A 21,709-nucleotide genomic window follows, 5' to 3' on the forward strand; every position below is an offset into this window, starting at 1 on the left:
TCTGTGTCTACGTCCGTCACAAAGTCGACGATGACGCCGTTCCAGCAGGTTTTCTTCAGTCTCTCTTTTTTCATGATGGAGTACCAGAACCTTTCTGTTCCATCGCTGTTTTTGAAGTGGGGTATTTGATTCAATTTTAACGTATTTCTGTATCTTTAAAATTTGTTCCATTTTCATTTTGTCATACTGGGTATGAAAATGGCATTTTTGATCAATCAGCTCGAACCCATATGAAGTTATTAACAAATTGTTCTCCTCAAGCTAGATCCAATTTGTACTGAATAAACATGGCAATGTCAAAGTTTGAATACTTTATCAATGGTTCATCACAATTTGATCAAGTGTTAGTTGATTCACTAACAAAAACATTTTTAAAAATACAAATTTCTTTTTCAGAAAAATCTTTGACTAGAAGTAAAGAGAATGCAATCAAGCTGGAAAATATTGCACAAAGACTGTGACTGCCTAATTTCTTGCAATCCAGAAGGGCTTCAATTTAGGAAAAAGATAAATATTGGAATGCTTCACACTGCAAATTTCATCATTTGTCTTCCCCTTTTATTCCTTAATTTGCACAAATAATGTACCATGCTTATCATTTTCCCCCTTTTTTTTTGGTTTTCCATTTCCATTGGAGATCAAGCTAAGTTTTGTACTCCAAATGATAAAGAATGCATTCATATATTTATAACCTTATAGTACAATGAACACATTACAGACGCTTACATCAATTTTCAAATGTGATACAGTTGATTCATGCCTCACATACCTCGGAAAGATGACATCAAAGGACTGCATCCACACATTCTTCTGAATCTAAATTCAGCATTTTCATTCCCTGGGGAAAGGCCGTCTTTTCATACCAGAACAGGGCTTAAACCAGAGGAGAGTTGCAAACTAGCAGCGTATTTTCGTGCCCACATATCATAATGTATAATTTCCTCAAGGGATGGAGAGGTCACCAACTCTGACTGATGCTTAGCACATGTTAGCTCTACAACCTTAAAAATATCCAGGTAGCCGATCCTGGAAACAGGAAAACAATACATTAGCTGAAAATTCCATGAAATGCACAATACTCATCACATGGTCAAATACAACCAACTACCAGGCACTCAAACATCTATGACATTTCAGACGTTCAGATGAAGTCAAACAAAGCAGTCATCTTCTTAAAGAGTAACAGCCATTTTCTTAAAGAGTAACAGCCATCTAGTTTATGTCCAAAAGTTCAAGGAAAACATAATTGCTAATTTAAATCATATAAATGTCTTTTTTTTCGGAAATTCAAAAATCATATAAATGTCTGGTTTTTATGAATGGTAATAAAACTAACAAAGCAACTCTATAAGATGGCAGAAGTTTGGAAGACAGAAAAAAAAGGACGCTGTAATTTTCTAACCTTTTTCTTTGCTTTGGCTCAAGTACACAAGATTTGTTAAAAAAATACTGCCACCACCAATTGTAAAACACGCAATATTAACCTATAAAAGTTCATCCATAACCATATACTACTTAAAGCGCGAAGGTTATTGCAGCATAACAAATTTAAAACTAATGCAACAGGAATAGATTGGGACTTTCAGGGGTTCATCCAAGATTAATTTGAATAAAAGGATGGTCATCTATGACAAAGAAATTCAAAAATTATGGGGAATACAGAAAAGAATATGACCCAGAATTGGACCTGACAAATTCTTGGAAAACAAGATAGGGATATGGCAACATATATCTATATGTATACATTGTATGAATGATAAATGTACATATATATAAATTAAAAAAATAACTGTTGGTCATGTTATATTATAACTGATACTCTTCTAAAAGGATTTTGACAAACAATTGTTTTATGAAGCTACAATATTTTGTGCTTGTTCATGGAAAAAAATATTTTGTATTTCTAACTTAAAATAATAAAAATCAAATGAAATAGCTGATATTTATGTGCACATATAGACTTTGGACTAAATTAAACACTATATTCTCATTATATTGCAATTCTTAATTTCTAAAAAATTCCAAGTATTAGGACCCCCACTTTTCATAACAATAATACTGCGATAATATTAGCATTTTACTGTTGAAAAGATGTCAATCACGTGTTCTATTCTTCTAAAGCATCTCAGAAGTAACAGATCATGTCCGAAGTAGAAAAATGTTTTCAAATTATGGATTCGTGTAAAAAATAACGGACAAGTATCAGTGTGTATTAAAGAAGCAGCTGTATTCGATATGGATACAATATGGATTCGACTCCCCAGTATAAATATCCTTGCTTTATATTGCATTTGTAATCACAATAAATTAATTTTGTCTTGACAAGCTCAATGGGTGTATGACCAACAGCTATATTTGATGATAGGTATTAACAAATTTCTGGAAAAGTTATCTTTATGTGTCTCTGAAGTACAATATATCCTTCCACTTAGTTTTGCACCGTAACACTTATACTATCACTAGTTGATAGCTTTGGAATTTAAAACTGAGGAAAATTAAAGGTGAGTAACATTAAGTGGAACTGTTGTTTAAACCTTGTCAGCATGATGGTATTTATTATTTTATTTATATGTAAACATATTTTCTTTTTCTGACAAAAGTCAACAAATTTGGTTTTAACAGTCTCGGCATCCATTAACCTGATCTAACACCCATAACCTTGATACTCAAATTTTGTTAACAGCCTGCCCTTTAGAAGTGATACTAATTTGCATGAAATTTTGCAAAAACTAACAGAAAAAATCACGCACGCTTTCAGTTCCTTCTGACAATCTAACAGGTCAGAAAGCGGAACCAGAAAAACATTTAACAGACAAAGTAAAAATAGGAATCTAACTACATACCTTTCATCAATGAACATCTCAACAGCTTTCTCATTGGCCGCACTAAGAACTCCTGTCATGGTACCTCCAGATCGTCCAGCAGCATAGGCTAGATTCATGGATGGGTATTTGACATTGTCAGGAGTTTTGAATGTCAGTGATTCAAGCCTGTATCAAACCAAAATAAAAATATAAGGTTTAAATATGTTGTATGTTAATAAATTATGGACTTCATTGACAAATACAAAAATTCACATCAGAAATGGTATTCATTCAAAATCCTACCAGAACTGGATGGAAACAAAAGAGACATTTTAGTAAATGAAACCACTTCCATAAAAAGTCAAAATAAGTGCGAGACAAGAATACTAAAGATTTAGTTATTCTCTTTTAAGAAACACTGAGTTAGTTTCTTTCTTTTCCTCACTTCTAAGGAGGTAATTAAATTCTTTTTTGACAAGAAAATGGAGAAAAATTGACCTCCATATTCTTTATTTGTAGCAAAATCCTTTGTTTTTTTTTTGTTAGAAATGTAAATTCCTAGTTGTAGATATGAAGACAAATGGCATGCTAATAGGCTTTGATTAAATATCTGGTCACTCTAAAGCTGAAGTAACTCATGGTACCTACCTAAGAAAAGTAACTTATGGATAGTGAAACTACATTTTAAAAGTTTACATATATAAAATTGAAGGAAAAATAATATAAAAAATTAATGAAAATCAAAATCACAATCTGAAAGGGACATCTGCTAGTTACTTGCAAAGGTCAAGCCGGGGCCAAGTAATCTCAGAGCAGTAAATTCTGTCTGGCCAGGATAATGTGTAGAGGATTGGTAATCGCATATCAGGCCACCCCAACTGTGCTAAGATAGATGAATCCTGCAAAGGAAAAAGTAAGAGAAAAAAAAAAAATCATTCTGTCAGATTCAAAACAGGGTACCTCGAGATATTAAAGTAAACCAGTTTATTGATAAAATATATGCATGAAATCTCAAAAACGATCCAAGCCTCAGGAAATAAGCAAAATGAAAATTAAGAGAGAATTAAACCTGTGTTTCAACCATTGAATGTATAATAGATTGGGGGTGAATAACAATCTCAATATCATCAAATTCACTCCCAAAAAGATAGTGGGCTTCAATAACTTCCAGACCCTGTCAAAAAGAAAATAATGTATTAGAACCTGTCAGGCTAAAAATATTCCCTGCTTATGACCGAACCACCACTTTAGCTGTTTAATCAACATAGCATGGTTCGTAAAAATAATTAATCAATAAGACATAAAATGGTGCTTGGATATGAAAATGAAAAAACGGAAATAGAAATGACCTTATTGAATAGGGTAGCAGAATCCACAGTAATCTTTTTTCCCATATTCCAGTTTGGATGCTTCAAAGCATCAGCAACTTTAACTTCTTTCAACTTAGCAACAGGCCAATCCCTGTCAGCAACAGAAGAATAACTGGTTAAATATCACTTTTAAGATAATGGAACTATGACTAAATTATATTACAGGACACATATCAGATATAAATTCTAAATACAATTCAAAAGCTTCATTCTTGAAATAAAATTTCAAACCTGAAAGCCCCGCCTGATGCAGTTAAAATAATGCGCCTAAGAGCACCCTCTGGCAAGCCTTGAATACACTGAAGCAAGGGCATCTCTTTTAGCTTTTGTAATGAGCAGGAATAAAAATTGGGAGCAAATATATATAGAACAGTGGCACGATATAATTCACATGGAATTATATTTTGGCTTCACATTGACTGTCTAAAAGGATGCAACAAATACAATGGAGGCCTCTGTATTGATGCACTTACCTATCAAGAAAGATGTGTGTTCATACCTGGAATATAGCAGAATGTTCCGAATCAGCAGGAAGAATCTTTACATTATGCTTGTGTGCAAGAGGAAGGACAAACGGACCCCCGGCAATTAGAGTTTCTTTATTGGCTAAGGCTATGTCTTTCCCTGCCTCTATTGCAGCCACGGTTGGCTAATAAATCAGAAGAAGAGTATAGAATAATTAGATTTTTGTTCAAAAAGTATCATCATCAGACAATGTGTAAATGCATTCAGCAAATAAACCAGCAACCAAAGTTCATTTGCAGAATATTTTCAAGTCCGCAAGGAAAACAGATGGATGGTCAAAAAACCTCAACTTTTGTTTATATCTGCTAAGGGTCTCTATCTGTGTGCACTCACACAGTTGCACCCATGTGGATTTTCCTTCCTTTCTTTTTATTCATTATGATGATATTAGGCAAGACGAAGTTACAAGCTACGACAGGTATGTACTATTTCTATCATAAGGCAGCAAAGCCAACAAGTTCCAAGTCCGATCTATATGATTTTTTTTATTTTTTATTTTTACTTCTTTTTATTTATTTATTTATTTATTTTATTTATTTTTTGTTTGTTTCATTAGCTGGCTAACATGAAGTACTTAGCTTGGGTGATTTGATGAAGACATTATTATTTATTGGTCTACATTAAGAAATTAACCCTTTAAAAGTAATAATGACAATATGATACCACAATAGTGTGAACTCCCATCCATGCTAACATATGTTTCTATCATGTTGAAGTTGGATGAAAGGTTTCCACAAAACACTATATTTGACTTGTCCTCAGCTTGGAAGAAACATAATCTTTTTTCTTTCTTTCTTTCTTTCTTTTTTTTCTAATTTTCTCTTTGGCTGACCTAAAGGAATAGAAATCCTTCATCACACTATAACATGAATAAGAATCTTTTATCCATTAAAGATTCTTCATGCAATAAAAATAAGAATAGTGTAAACACACTAGTCAATCACATGCTCACAAGAACAACTCTCATCAATCCATAAGGTGCTTCAAGCAGTCATGTACCAACACTTGTATGCATATATTGATTCAGAAGAAGTGCCATGTGTGCGTGACTCCAAATACACATATACACAAATACACATACATGAAACATATACATATACATATACATATGCAGAAACATATGTGTGATTTCCAATGTTCCTTTTGGAAAATATGTTAATCCTTTAGATAATAATACAGTCAACATAAACAACTAGAACTTAATATGTATCACATGTTATATTAATAGATGAGTTGAAGCCCTAGATGTTTTGGCTAAAATGGTCTAAAAGGGAAGTAACTAGGAAAGAAATTCAAATGGATTGATTTAGAAGTTTACCTTCAAACCTGCACAACCTACAATTCCTGTGACTACAGTGACAGCATCTGGATGTCGGGCAACCTGAAATGAAATTTGAACAATGTAAACCAAGAAATGAGAATAACCTCTATCTGCGAAACATAACAAGTGTAATGACCCGTTTTGCATTGACTTATTTATAATTAATATATATATATATATAAATAATATGTATAGAAAATGAAAAAAAAAAAAAAAAGGTTAAAGAGATAACAGTTGGAAGAAGCTTGTGGCGTTAAGGAAGATTCCGTAAGAACTTTACCTTGAAAATATGAATAACAGAAACTATTTGATAGCTACAATGGTCCTTAGTTATATATATATATATTTTTATACATGGCAAACAAAATGAATAAGGATTAAACCATTAATATAATGTTCGACTGAAAAAAAAAAAAAAGGAAGTAGTGTCCAGTTAGGATACTATAAATGAGGTCGGGAAACCTTACTAGTTATGCTACCAGTGGAATTTCCTTATACATATAAGATATGTACACGAGTAAGAAAATGAAGCGTGACGAGAGAAATAAGAACTTGAGGGTGCAAAGTGGACAATATCTGCAGAGTGTGTGGAGGGTCCTGACTCCTGACAGACGGTATCAGAGACAATCCTCAGCTGTAATTAGGGGGAGTGTGCATAAGACCACAAGGATCACGCCAGTTGTGATTTCCCACATTGTATTGGGGAAAGAAGTAGCTAGCACTTATAAGGGGGATGCCTCCTACCTGTGTATACGCATTTTAAAACCTTGAGCACTGTAAAGCAGACAATATCTACACAGTGTGAGGTGGGTCCTGGCATTAGAGCCAAGAGAATAAATCCAAATGGGGTATTAGGCACATTTAAAACTATAAATCGTTGTGGAATAAGAAGATTTTGATAAAAGCTCACAAGATTGTTTGATCTAATTACATTTGTGGTTAATGTATGATTGATCGATAAACTTTTGGGGTTTGCGGAATATTTGGAGATTTTTTAAAATTGTGTATTGAAACTTTTGGAGAGGATTATTAATCATGATTCGCTTGTTAATTTTTAAGATGACTAGAGTGAAAGTTTTGCTAGTTTTAGACGGGAGGAGGTACATGGCATCTATCAAACGCTTCATTGTATTGTAGATATAATGCGGCGGCAAGCTCAAAAATCATCAACCAAATATTTCAAATCAGGCAGGACAAGAAGTCAAATCAGTTCATGCAGGGACTGAAGAGGATCGAGCTGTGAAGTTGGCAAAGGAGTTTATGAAACCTGATCCTCCTTATTTTAATGAAGATGAAAATTTCTTAAGGGAGATTAAAAAGAAGTTTAATTTACTTGTCGTCACAGAGAGACAACTGTGACTTTAGCTTAGTATATACTTCAAGATAAGGCTGATATATGGTGGAAAATGGTTAAGGACACCCAATACTTCACAGATGACTTGGAGGCAGTTTCAGAAAATATGTTTGGAGAAGTATTTTCCATGGTCAGCAAGGAGTCAGAAAAGAGTAATGTTCATTAATTTACATTAGATATGATTTTGGCAGAGGAAGAGTCCAAGTTTACTAAGTTATCTATATATGCACCAAAGATGGTGGCTGATGAACACCTTAAGGCTCAAAATTTTCAAGAACGGTTAAAATTAAAGATCCATGGTCAGTTAGCACCCTTAAACTTCTAACTTATGGTGTAGTAGTGGGAAGTGTTACGAAAATAAGCAATGTGTTGGCAAATTACTCATCAACACATACTTGCATAAAGTGTTGGCCGTTAAGTTGTTCAAGAACATCAATTAAAGACATGGCAGATGTAGAATTCAAGAAAGTTGGATATTCAATCACAGGTAAATGAACTTATATTGACCTTAGGTTAGCCAATATATTCATGGGTTGGGGCTTAACATGCTTTAAAAATGTTCTAAAGTAACTTGGTATTCCAAAACTAAGTCAAAGATATATTTTTATGAAAATTAAAGTCAGAACCAGAAATCACTAAGGCTCGATTGATCGAGAATTTTATTGATCGATCGACGGAACTCCAAAGCGTTTCAATTGATCGACAATTCAGCAGTATGGTTCGACCAATACTTCGATCGGTTGAGACTCTAAATCTTGCTGTGAACAGGACACTCAAAAATTAGAGTTGTCCCTTACCATTAGTATAAGGTTTGACCAAAAGAAAAAAAACTAAACAAAAGAAAAAAAAAACTAAAACTAAAACAAAAGGAAAAAAACTAAGGAAGTAGTGTCCAGTTAGGATACCTTGAATAAGGTCAGGTAACATTAATAGTTATGCTTGGAGGGGAACTTCCATATACATACAAGATATATATAAAAGTAGGATAATGTAATGTGAAGAGAGAAATAAGAACTTGATAGGGTGCAAAGCAAACAATATCCTCGTACGTGAGCCAGGTCCCGATATAAAGAGAGGAAATCGGGCTAACCTCAATGACACCTTGCTCTCCAGGAATAATTTCAGGCTTGTGTTCAACATCAGCCAAAGCCTCTTTTAGTTCATCAACCAGTGACTCGTTTCTAACAGCAACTAATTGAGGTTTGAATGTCCTGACCTGTACAATAAAACACATTTTCATTATCAAAACTCAGGAAATGAATATAAAGGTAATAAGAGGCAAGATCAAGTTCAGGTTGGATACAACTTTACCAGAAAACCCCAATTTTGGTTGGAGACAACAATTAAAACAGAACTACGTATTATTTTTATTTTGAGTACAATAAGACAGATGTACGCCTAGATCCCAATGTTGGAAACGATAACCTAGCTTGATAGCTTATCTTTCAATTAATAGAATCATTAGTAAATATTACAATTTGTAAGACCAAATACAGACGGGACAGAAATTGTTTCCTATTGACTTTGGATTAGTGGTACGCCATAGCCAATTCACTTTTCACTCAATTTCACCGTTTTCTGTAAGTGCATGCCTTACCAGAAATTAACAATAACAATACAAAATCAATTTTGCAAATCAGCTCAAGTGTAATCTCAAAAATCAAATATCTTAGACTCATAACAGAGGCCTACAATATCAGGCAACAAGTGTCTCACGATATAGTTGGTAATTGGAGCTGTCAGATCAAGTAACTTGGATAAAGTTTATTCAGCTCTAATTTATGAATAGCTTGTCAAAATTTTAAAATATTAGACCTTGTCTTGTTTATACAACATTGAAAAATTATTAGATTGACCACCTGATCAGCAAGAAGAGTAACATTTGAACCAGCCGCAAGTGCCACAATTCTGAACTTATCTGGGTTCTCCGCGACTATGTCCAGTGTCTGTAAAGCACCAAGATATGATTGTAAGAAGTCAAAGAAAACTAAAAACGCAAAACACATGCCTGAAATTTGTTTGACCATAACATAAAGACGTGACAAAAACTGGGCCAAAATAACGCCACTTTCATTGCACTGTATGTGTATTAGAGGAGAGAATGACTTAAATAAAAAGCACAATAATCACCAGAGTAAGACAATAATTTGACAAGATGAGCTAGTCAAAAGCAGTTCCTCAAGAACATGTTTGATTAATAAATTGATAATAGAAAAGTATGCATGTGAAAAATGATAGTCTATTTTAATTTCATATAATAATAGAAGTTCTTCACCTGAGTTCCGATAGAACCTGTAGACCCAACAACTGAGATTGGCTTTGGACCATCCCAAGTCTTACGACCTGGCTCTACAACAGCCCGTCCCGGCCAGGCTGGAGGAGGTGGCTGTGCTGAACAGTGAACTATCTTTCCAAATGTTGCTCCACAGTCCCTCCTTCTCAAAGAAACACCACCTAAAATATTATAAAATAGAAAATTGAACATTTAGTCCTCCCATCAATAAACCAGAGTATGCACCAAGAGGTCCCTTAGCAAATCAACACAACATTAGAACATTAATTCAGCTCCAAGAGGTCCCTAAGCAAATCGAAGTCTAAAGAATTTCAAACCCTATATTTTTTGAAAAAGAAAAGGATATATATACCCCTTCTGTACTTCAGATTTATCGCAATAAAATCTTGCAAGAGAGGAACGTAAAGAATCAAAATCATTATTGTAACTTATTAGGCGTGCATAAGATATAACAATTTAGCTGAACTAAACTCAATTAAAAAGAAAAAAGAAAGAGATATTGAATCCTGGTAACCATAGAGAAGTGAGCAATTACCCACAAAAATAAAAGTGAAAATTTGATTTAGCATTGGAGTACATGAAACCCATCATTTTATTAGCACTAATATTCAGAAAAAAAAAAAAAAAAAAAAAAAAATCAATCAAACGACAGAGAAATCAGCAGTACACACTTGAAGCAGTTAAGTAATCTTTACAACAGAAAGTAGTAAATTTCTAATAAATCTATAACTGCAACAAAAAGGAACAAAAGAGAAATATATACATATATTATGTATAGAGAGAGAGGGAGGGACCTTGAAGCTTGTGAAGGTTGTGGTTAAATTTAGAGGACTCCAAAAACGAAATGGCCTTGATTTCGGCTGGGGAGAGTAAACTCAGAGCCATCAAAAGCCCCTTTTAGTGAATTCTGATCCTCAAATTCAAACGGAACAGGAGAGAGAGTGTAGAACTATATGACTATTCTGTGAGAGAGAGAGTGTAGAATTAATTATCGAACTACTCTATGGGTCTAGCAATGGCAGAGTTTTCTTATAGAGAAGAAGAAAGTGAGTTTTAGAGAGAGAAGGTGGAGAATAGCCGACGAAACACGGATAAGACGAGAGGAGAATCACCTCGGCTCGTGGAATGCATGCGTTTAGTTTATGCTTATATGCTTTTGGTATTGCATAAACTAATCAATCATAAAGACTGTGTTACGACGTCGTTCCTCCATCATTCCCATGTACCTCCTCAAATTTCCTTTTGTAAAATAGCATATGGTCTTGTACTATAAAAATTAAAGTGGGCCCAATTTCTCTCAACATTATTTACCGTCCATTATAAGCTTCTATGGAAGGACTATGGTCCGAATCATTGCTCTCAGTTAATTATTATTAGACATATAAATAAATAAATAAATCTTTTAAACATAATTATTTACATGTTTAATAATAATTTTGTTTTTTTTTTTTTTTTTTTTCAACTTGGCAATGGGTTAGTAGGTTAGGGAGTCAAAGGGGATAAAATGATGCTGGTGGATTTGTGTTCAATAGTAATTGGTCTGGGCTTATTCATAACGTAATAACTTCTCACACGAAGACACACTAAGAATAAACAATTTTATGCACTAAGAATAGATATGAGCACTAGGAATATTTTTTTTTATGTATGTATATCTATATCCACAAGGAATATTTTGAGTTAAAGAAATGGTTAAAACAAGGTTTTGTCATGGGAATCATTTCCACTAGCAATAAACAATTTATTGCAGGTTTTTTTTTTTTTTTTCTCTTTTTATAAAATTAGACACAATTATTTAGATGTGATTATTTTTGAGACAATTGTAAAGTGTGAATATACTTTTAAAACATGATTAAATCGTTTTATATCATGGGTTCATAGACGCAGTGTTGGTAATGGTAAATGCATGTGTAGAAAACGATGTGCATTTAGAGTATAAAAACAATCAGGGTCGGGTTGATGCACTTTGAGGCCTCGAATTGAAATAGGGCCATCTCAGGTATATTGCAATACTAATATAGTATTAATAATTAAACAATACTTAGGTCTTACTAGTGAGGATAACATACTCACTACTGATGTAGATTAATAATAATTAGACAAATTATATTTTAATTATTAAATTATAAATGATAATTAAATTATTATCATTAATTTGGTAAGTGAGTATTTAACTCATCGATAATTAAAGATTATATATCAATGAAAAATGATAAGGTCACCGATTGATTTTTCCGAATAAGTCTCGTGTTTTTGTTTATCTCATCTACTTAAACAGTTTCTAAAAAATAATTGTTTAACACTTGAAGTATAGTCAACCACGTCAAATTCGGTGTTAATTCGGGGATTCCTTTTCGATTCCTTTATCATTATTCTATATCAATTTATTATTGGTCCATATCAGCCGTGACCATATTATAAATCTTTACTAGCGAGGACCTAAGTATTCTCCTTAATAATTTATTATCTTTACTTAACTTGCAATAAAACACACAATTTAGATTTTTGTAGTGGTTGAGTGAGGAGTCCGGTTGGAGCCTTTTGTATCTTTAACTTCTAATTTAACAAATAGTGATTTAATTGTGTTAAAAAATATTTGTAAGATGGTCAAAAAAATTACAAAGTACAAAAGGAATATTATTCTAAACAAGCATGTGCAAGAGAATTTAAAAATCAGAAGAAGTTTAAAAGTTGTGAAATGGTTGAGAGAAAAAAATGAATTAATGATAAGACAAAGCTAAAATAAAATTGTATTAGGGACCAATAGGAGAACAGTTGTATTGTGAATGCACGTTCACTTGCTTTAAATTATTTTCTCTTTCATTATACTTAATAACCTTCCTTCTTTCCTTTGTTACATATATTTAACTTTTATTTATTTATTTTTAACAATTGTCTTCTTCTTTTTTTCCTCTTTCTTGCCTGATTGGATATGTATGGCTATACTTTATTCTTTACTTTCATTCTTTCTTTTTTTTTTCACTTGTCTTTTATATATATATATATATACACACACGTTCCATTTTGATGGATTTTTTATTAGATTTTATGTAATTTAATTAAAATAACTGTATGACATTGAGGAGATTGATTTTTAATTAAAGTAATATTATAAAATTTGAGTTTTAGTTAATATATGAGATATTCAGAGTATGGTTAACTACTATATATATATATAATAAAATAATTGAAAAAAAAAAAAAAAAAGAAAGAAGCAATCAATTCACATGAATTTATAATTTTTTTTTTCTCTCTCTTTATCTAAAGAAGAAGAAGCCGTGAAAAATTATTCACATGATGAGCATATATATATTTACAGAGAGAGGGAGAGAGAGAGAGAGTTAAAAACAATTAAAAAAGAGAGAGAAAGAATAAAGTAGATAAACAAAGAAAGAATGAAGGTTATATATATATATATATATAAGTACAAATAGGACAGAAAAAAAAAAAAAAAAAAAAAGAAATATAAAAGGATAATTTGGTTTAAAAAGTTAAAGTTTTATAGTTTCAAAAAATAGAAAAGAGAAATTAATTGCAACTTCTATAATTGGATTTTTCAACCAATTAAATGTGCAACTGTGAATGCACAGTCGCTTGAGCGACTGTATTTACCACACCTCTTTATGTAATAATTAATGCAATAATTCTAAGAGTTGGCCTCGCGGGTGAGAACTTGGACATGTTTCATGAAACATCAAGTCTTAGATTGTCTGATAAACAATCTAATAAATGATTTCCGTAAAGAGACAGCGTGTGAATATCAATTAGGAAAAAAAAAAAATTCATGCATAAAACAAAAACTCCTATATAATTAGAAAAATGATTCCTATTTGTCAGGTCCATTTGTGTAATAGTAGATGAGACTCATATTTGATTGAGATGTATAGCCTACTTCAACGTAAATTATGATTGTATGTTTTCTTCTAATCAATTAATACTGTGAAAGATTTAATTTTTAAAACAAATATGATTAACCTAATATTATTAGAGCAGACAAAATCTTGAATTTAAATCTCATTATAATTGTAACGAGACAGGTCACACGGTCAAATTTTTTTTTTCAAAATAAAAAGTGAGAATAAATAATAGAATTGTTGACTATAGTTTTTAGTACCAAAAGGTTGAATCAAATTAGTTAAATTGAAGAAATCATGTGCATGTAATTGGAGGGTTCTGCATCCACGTTTCTCATGCATGGGCGTGTTTTATATGTACCTGAGTTGTCTTTGTCCAAATTTTCAAATAGCATACATTTTCATTAAGTTCATCTCTCTTTTGACCACCAACTGAGAAAAATTATTGGTCCAAAATTATGTCACGGGACTCAATCGAATGAATAAGGAAAAATACATCCTTTTCAATTCTAGCAGAAAAAGGAGGCCTAGAAAGCCCGGAAATTTCTATTAAGTAGTTGTATTTATGTCATATTCGTGTTGGTGTCTCTCCGGACACTGTTAGATACTTCATTTATTTGCTCATAAATAAAAATTAAATTTTATTGTGTTGGATATATAGCCAATACTTTGTTGAAATTTTTCAAACACTTAGGCAGTAGTTAGGCCAACATTTTTCGACATTTCTAACACAAGTCTATCTGGTAATCCTGAAAATAATATGAACACATTCTAAACTGTTCAACTTTTTCCTTTACGAAAAATTGACATTATATATATGGTCACAAGTGAAGAAATGATACTTGTTGAATTAAAACAAAAACACTATTATGACTAAGTAGTGAAGTAACAGTATAATATATATGATATAAAAATCATTACAATGATCACATAATTTTATTTTCTAAATCATTTAAGAGCAACTCTTAGTGTAAAGATTAGAAATGAGTTAAAGTTTTATAATACTATTACTCAATATGTATATAAATAAAAATTTATATTTATATATAGTTTGAATTAGGGTTTGCCCTTATAAATGTCAAAAAGTTTGTCACATGTTCTTTACATTGAGTTCTAAGTGATTCTGGCATGAACAATGCATATTATTGATCTTCAGAGGTAGCTTGGTCATTCCACATTATTAAGAAGAATACTCAAATGACCTAAGGAAGGTACATTGTCTTTAAGACTCTCTTTGCAGGCCAATTAGGGTTACAAGCCCTAGCACATAAGTTGATTTTTGGTTACAGAGCATTTTAGGAGCAATTAGGTCTTTTCACATACGTGTTATATCATGTACACTTGTGTATGATAGTATATTGTATTGAATTGCTTATATTCTCAGGTTAATCAATTATTCACAGTCACAACTGCAGAAGACAGTGTATATTAACAAGTGTCACTGCAAGGGCATTTTGGTTAAAGCAAATTGCTAAACATTCTTGTGACACGTGTCTTGTGGTTTTAGTATGAGAATATGTAGGCTGTTATTCTTTGCTTAGTGATTAAGCTTGTTATATATTCGTATACATATACATACACAAGCTATCAATTAGCTTGCATGCTAGAAGATATTTTCTGTAAAGGTGGCAGGGGTATTATGGTACATTCACGAAGGAATTACACGTTATTCTGTGGCCAATGATTGGATAATGATAACACATATGTTTCCTCTTTCAGATAAGATGAGTACTATATATATGTTGTTATATCATTATTCTAGGGTTTAAGCCTTTAAGAAAACTTTAAGGCAAACTGCATTGAGTGAGAAAAGTGAGCTGAATATGAACACACATTTTTTATATTAGTTGTAATTATCAAAGCTTGATTTGAGCACAGAAATACACTCAGAGAATCCACAAGAGCAGATTATCAAATGGAGGCTGTTTGCTATGATGTTTGTTGGTGCAGAAGTTGGTTTGAAGGCCTAAGTTTGGTTTAAGCTTGTTATGGTGTTGAGACAAAGTTGAGGCAAGTGTAACTTATCATTTTACATCTGCAGAAAGCATGTTTGTGACCATCTTTTAGCTACATTTGATTTTGATTTCTCAGACCTGTGTTTTAGTCCTTTTTACTGGTTTAGCTTGTTGATCTGAACTTAATATCCTTATAACTTGCTATGAGCTGCATTATTATCATCTGAGCAAGTTTCCATAGTTGAATCAAGGCTGTAAAAGTTGAGGTTTACACATAAATAAGGTCAATACAGATTTTAACCTTGTGAAACCCTAGTTCTTGAAGATTTTGCAGAACTGAACCTATATCTAAGTTGTAATTGTGTATTCATGTCGTATTTATCTTGATTATCATCTAAATATATCTGTAATGAATGGAGGTCCCCATGAAAGAGGAACAGAAGGTCATCAGCAAAGCCTAAATGAATGATAATGAGCTCCTTGCATTTCCAATGATACTGAAATTGTGGATTTGATGAGATAAGTAGTTGCAAGATTAACGAAAACACTTCCATTGCAAGGATGAAGGAAGGTAATAGAGGGTCACCTTGCCTTAGACCCTTAGCCCCTTTGAAAAAGCCCTAAAGTTCCCCATTAATGGACACAGAGAAAGATGGAGATGAGATACACTCCTTGATCCAAGAAGTGAGAGTTGGAGGTAATCCAAAAAGCACAAGAGTATCAATAATGAAGTCCCAACAAATAGAGTCAAAAGTCTTCTTAATGTCAACCTTGAGGGCACACTTAGAAGGAACTAAGTAGGAGTGATAGCCATTAAGCAGCTCCTAAGCTAGTAATATGTTGTCATCAATACATATTCCTTGGATGAATGCAGTCTGTGAAGGAGATATAATGAATGGTGTAAAACAAGCCTAAGTTTATTAGTAAAAAGCTTAGAGATGCAATTCTATATAGTATTGCAACTATAATCATTCATTATGGAAAGATTTGGAACTTTAGGCACAAGGCAATATGGGAGGTGTTAAGCTCCTTCAACAGCTTCCCATTAAATAAGAACTCCCTAATTGCTTTCAATGCATCACATCCAATAATCTGCCATGCCTTCTTGAAGAATAAGGAATTAAACCCATCTGGCCCTGGAGATTTGTTGCTATCTAAGAAGAAAAAGCATTGTTGAATCTCTAAATTAGAGGGCAATGCAGAGAGCTTAAAGTAAAGATAAGATGGAATTGCCTTTGTGATAAATGGAGCTAAAGCCTCAATACCAAGATAACAAAATGTAAAAGACCCTAGTAGATTATTGAAGCATGAAATCACCTCATTTTGAATGTCTGAGGGGGAAGCAAGAACTGAACCATCAGCAGAAGTAAGTCTTGTAAGCTTGTTCTTATGATTCCTGTCATTGAAGAAAAAAGAAGAGTTACAGTCCCCATCTTTAAGCCATGAAACCCTTGACTTTTACCTCCAGTTGCTTTCTTCCATGTCAATGAGCCTTTTAATTTCATCAAATGATGTAATGACCCAGTCATTTTCATTCCTTTCCTTTTTCTCATAATTTTACGAATAAATTTTTTTCCGTTGACTTTTCTTTTTTGAGTTTGGTTTCTCATCGCTTAGTGTTATCTCGAGTGCTTGGAAATGGTTTCCGAGACTCTTTCCTTCGAATTGACAACTTCCTTAAAGGACCGCATCATTTCTACATTTTTCGTTTTTCGACACTATTCACTTTTTGTCATTTTCCCCATTTGTCACTTTGTTGGCATAATCTCACTTTTCGTGTTCGGAGTTGAGTTTTGAATTAATGAGTTTTCATTCCAGTTGATTCCCTCGAAACACGTAGCTTTACTTTTGGAGAAAAGCTCACCGGTTATTTATTTCTCCTATAGGGGCGTGGATGAAAGGATTCTTCAGAAATATTGATGTTTCTTGGGGTGTTTTTCGTAAATATCTTTTAGAGATATTTTGATCAAGGATTTTTAAGAAAATATCTTTTGGAAGATATTTTCATTCTGGGCAGTTTTTCAGTTATCCCTTTTTGTAGGGGTCATTGTGTAATTAATGAAAGTTATTGCAAAATGCCTCATTTTAAGCTTGGATCCTTGTACGGGATTCATTTTCACATTTCGTCGAGTCGTGTACTCTTAGATTACCTTCTGGTCGTTTTTCCCAATTTCAGGGTTTTCGACCCTAGTTAGTGCCGAACTTGTTCGACGCCATTTCTTCTGTTGTTTATTTTTTTTCATTTCGGTTCTTTTTTCGTCGTGTTTTACCGTTTAAGCGCTTCTGCACAAATTCCACTTTTCCCGACCCGACGGAACCCGTTTGAGGCACTTTTTGGGATTTTCAATAAATAGGGGGTTTGAAAAATTAAATCATTTCATTTTCCCCTTCTTCTACACTGCTGAAGATCAAATTTACAGCTCCTCCATGGCTGCCACCCTTCTTTTTCCAAATTAACCCTCTTCCACTTTGTAAAATGTCATAGTACCTTAGTATTTATCGTAGGCCTTGGCGAAACAGTCATTTCCCCCTTATTAGAAGCCGATTCCAACCATTTTTGAGTTCGGGTTTTCAGTTCAAGTTTGGATTTTCATGGTGCCTCAAGGGTTATTGTTGCTTCCCTCGTTGTCCCCGATAAAACCTAGAAGTATCATAGGATTCGGAGCAGTTTCCTTTTAGTGGGATTTGAGATTTCATCTCAAAGTGAGGTAGGGGATGTTTTAGGTTTATATATGTATTGTATTGATGGTTTTATAAGCATATACAACTTGTAAGCATGCCTTTATATTAATTCTAGAATTTTATTTAATTATTTTCTTATATAAAATTTAATTCATATGGTTGTATATAGCTTGGAATTAAATTGTGGCATGCTATTAAATTAGGTATTGATATGTTTGTTAACATATATATTAAATTATGATTATTTGAATAAGTAATGAAACTTTTATTTAATTTTTTTCTTGAATGAAAATTTAATTCACATGGTTATAACTAGCATGAAATCAACTTGTAATGTGATATTTCAATAGGTCTTGGTATGTTCTTTAACCTATGTTAAATTGAGAGTATTTGGAGTTGTTTTACAATCTAGAGAAAATTAATTAATGAGATTAATTAATTTTATTTTAAATGTTCTATTCACTTGAATGGATTTTTAACTTGATATTGTTGATAAGCTTGGCATGTTCTATCATATAAATTAAGTTGAGAATATTCCGATAAGTTTTGAGAATTTTATTTAATTATTTTCTTGGCATTGAGTTTAATTTACCTAGTTGTAACTAGTGTATAATTAACTTGTAATGTGGTTTTAAATTAGGCCTTGATATGTTCATTAACATACTTTAAATTAAGAATAATTGAATGAGTCTTGAATACTTTATTTAATTATTATCTTATATGAAATTTAATTCACGAAGTGATGCCTAGTGTAGAATTAACTTGTATCATGAAATTAAAATAGGCCTTGATGTGACCTTTGACATATATGATTTGTAGAATTTTTGGAGTTACTTTGTAATCTTGAGAATTTAATTATTTAAGTTAATTAAATTCCATTTATACTTCCATTGAGGTAATTAGGCATTGATGTTGTATTCTTGCTTAATTTGTGGTTTGGAACTTGTTATATGATTATATGATAGTATTCCATGAGTTGAAGTTATGATTTAACTTGTAAGTATTCACATTTTACTTATATGACATTTAATATGCCATTGTAGCTTGAATGCTAGGGCATGGCTTGTATATATTCCATGACTTGGTTGTGCGTGGTAATTAATTTTTGTGCATTGTGTATATGTGATATACTTTGTTGTATAACTTGATGATTTTTGGAAAGGTTTTATGGACATTAGAAATTGTTATGGCTAGGGCTAGGGCTTAGCTCTAGTACGGGGGATGAGAGTTCCTTCTATTTCATATAGTACATATTGGGTGGTACCCTGAGGGCTAGTAACCCAAAAATACCAATATAACGGTTTTATTCTGGATTTAGTGCGCACTAGGTAATACCTTGCGGGTTAGTAACCCGGAATCACTTGCTTGGTCATTGAGACCTTATGTCCTTTGTCTTTCTGCCATTATTGGTTGATTTTGCATTCAATTCCTAGTTGTAATCGTGGATTACTTTTAACTTGTGTTTTGGTGCATGATATTTCATTTTTAATTAGTATACTTGGATTTGTATACTTATATGCCTTGTGTATAAAAAATGTTTAGTATACGTATGAATGTATACTTGTATATATGTTGCATTTCCATTTCAATATTGCTTAGCGTACTTGGTGTGTACACTTGTATATTAATGATTTAGTAAGGTAGATAACCTAGTATACTTGTGGCTTATATACTTGTCTTACGTGTATTTCAACATTAATTGTATACTTGTGTACATATACTTGTGTATTGAATATCTTGTTGCGTGTACCACATACTTCTATGTTGTTTAAATTGCATGAATGATGTGGTTTATGCTAGAAATACTTTAAGGTAGCTTAGGATGCTCCTTGAGTCTCACCTTGGACATAAACGCTAGGTGGCATGGACCTTATATATTGATTTATATCAATTTAATGAACAGAAAAATATTAGATCTATGCATGCTCATCTCTAACGAGTAGCTTTATGTTACTCACCCACGCAGTGGGGACATTTTTCATGTACAGGAATCAAGATTTGGGATTTACACTATGTCTTGGAAGTTTCATAGACTTGAAGTATTCAATTCATGCAAATGTTACCATGAAATGCTATTTGTAGTTTTATATGTCAAAACTTGTATAATTGGTTATAAATATGAATGTGTACGTAAGTACACTTTTTGTGATGTATTTGACTTGTATAAGATGAGGTCATGAGTCACGGACTTTTATTTTGTATCCTAAGTACTTTTACCTTCAAACTATATTGTTAAAAAATAGAAAAATAGCATGCTTTAACTTCATTGCATTTGCATGGGTGGTGGGAAGTGGACTTTAGCACTTCTATAGGTTCCCTTTAATTATATATGAAGTGTGGCCAGGGGCCAAATAGACTTTCGAGACCATTTGATAATTTTAGTTATAAGTTTCTCTTTTAAAAGCCATTTTTGGCAAAATTTGAGGTTTAATAGGTGATATTTTATATTTAGCGACCATTGAGGCCGTAGGCTATTGGAACGCGTATAAATATTTAGATTACATTTGCGAGAATGCTCACCTTGCACAGAATATCACATTTGTATGAAATGAATGCTTGTTGGTCTCAAGTTTTTCATTTAAAACATTTTCTTTGCATTTTGAGGTTCGGATAGGTCGTATTTTGCATCGGGCATTTTTGGGAGCCGCAGACCATTCCCACACGCTTAAAATCACTATTTACGTTTGTGCGCATGATCGTTTTAGCACACAACACCATTTAGGGTCAAATGAACACTTGGTGCAAAGTTGTTTATTTTTTTCATCGTTTTTGACCTAATCTGATCTAGGGGCATTTTGGGAATTTTTTTTGAAAAATAAATTCCGGCTATGACATGGTCACATAGAAAACGTGATTTTAGGGGGGGGGGGGGTTTCATCACAACATTTTTCCAAAAAATGCCGTCTCAGTCTCAAACACCCAGTGTCAAATCTGATTTTCTGTGCACACATGCATTTTTTGAAAAAGTATGTTGTAAGGGCATTTTGTGGATTTCATGTCAAAAATAAAATTTTCTTTCGATATGGTTAGCTTGGAAAAATTATTTTGAGCGGGGTTTCTTCTTCGTGTTTTTTTAAAAAATATCGTTTAGCGCATCAAAACGGCACACGATTTCAGCATTTTGCCCAAGTCACTATTCACTGTTGTCAAAAGACTATTCACTGCTGTCAAAAGACTATTCACGGCTGAATCAAGTGATTTTTGAGTCCAACTTGATTAATTTTTTGTCGTCTTTCCAATGGTGTGCTCGGTAGCACCCAAATCTTGCTAAAAATTACCATTTTTACCCTTGGGGCTAAACTTGTCCGTTTTTAAAACGTCGTTTCTGCTTGTTTCCCTTTTGTTTCCGTGGCTTCATAAAAAGTCATGATTGTGTATTAGGGATGATGTACATTTTCAGAGACGTTACTTCCATGTAAAAAGACAATTTTGCCCTTGAGGGCTTATTTGGTCTTTTCTGATCTTTTCTTCCGTGTTGATTCTCGTGGAGTTTCGTGGTCTCATTGAAGGTCATTTTGTTCTCCTAGGGATGTTGTATATCCCTAGAGACT

General features: G+C 32.7%; 1 protein-coding gene across 1 annotated transcript; it reads right to left on the bottom strand.

Moving 5' to 3' along the window:
* Positions 1-662: 662 nt before the first annotated feature.
* On the bottom strand, positions 663-10,804 carry LOC132287170 (1-deoxy-D-xylulose 5-phosphate reductoisomerase, chloroplastic). The gene is made up of 12 exons (XM_059789695.1): positions 10,462-10,804; positions 9,650-9,828; positions 9,234-9,320; positions 8,465-8,590; positions 6,018-6,080; positions 4,674-4,823; positions 4,406-4,473; positions 4,154-4,265; positions 3,874-3,978; positions 3,582-3,703; positions 2,844-2,990; positions 663-1,026 (listed from the first exon to the last, which is right to left on the bottom strand). The coding sequence occupies exons 1-12, from the start codon at positions 10,550-10,552 to the stop codon at positions 858-860; spliced, it is 1,419 nt and encodes a 472-aa protein (XP_059645678.1). The 5' UTR covers positions 10,553-10,804; the 3' UTR covers positions 663-857.
* Positions 10,805-21,709: the final 10,905 nt, after the last annotated feature.

Source organism: Cornus florida, unplaced genomic scaffold, assembly GCF_030987335.1.
Source record: "Cornus florida cultivar Cherokee Brave unplaced genomic scaffold, ASM3098733v1 CherokeeBrave_3.0.0_Hap2_Chr11, whole genome shotgun sequence".
Taxonomy (NCBI): domain Eukaryota; kingdom Viridiplantae; phylum Streptophyta; class Magnoliopsida; order Cornales; family Cornaceae; genus Cornus; species Cornus florida.

Excerpts from the sequence above, each read along its gene's own strand:
- LOC132287170 (XM_059789695.1), bottom strand. The coding sequence starts at position 10,552 with ATGGCTCTGAGTTTACTCTCCCCAGCCGAAATCAAGGCCATTTCGTTT. Across the intron at positions 8,591-9,233 it reads TTACTCTTCTTGCTGATCAG|GTCAGGACATTCAAACCTCA; the intron begins GTGGTCAATCTA and ends TTTATTGTACAG. Across the intron at positions 3,979-4,153 it reads CTGCTACCCTATTCAATAAG|GGTCTGGAAGTTATTGAAGC; the intron begins GTCATTTCTATT and ends TCTTTTTGACAG.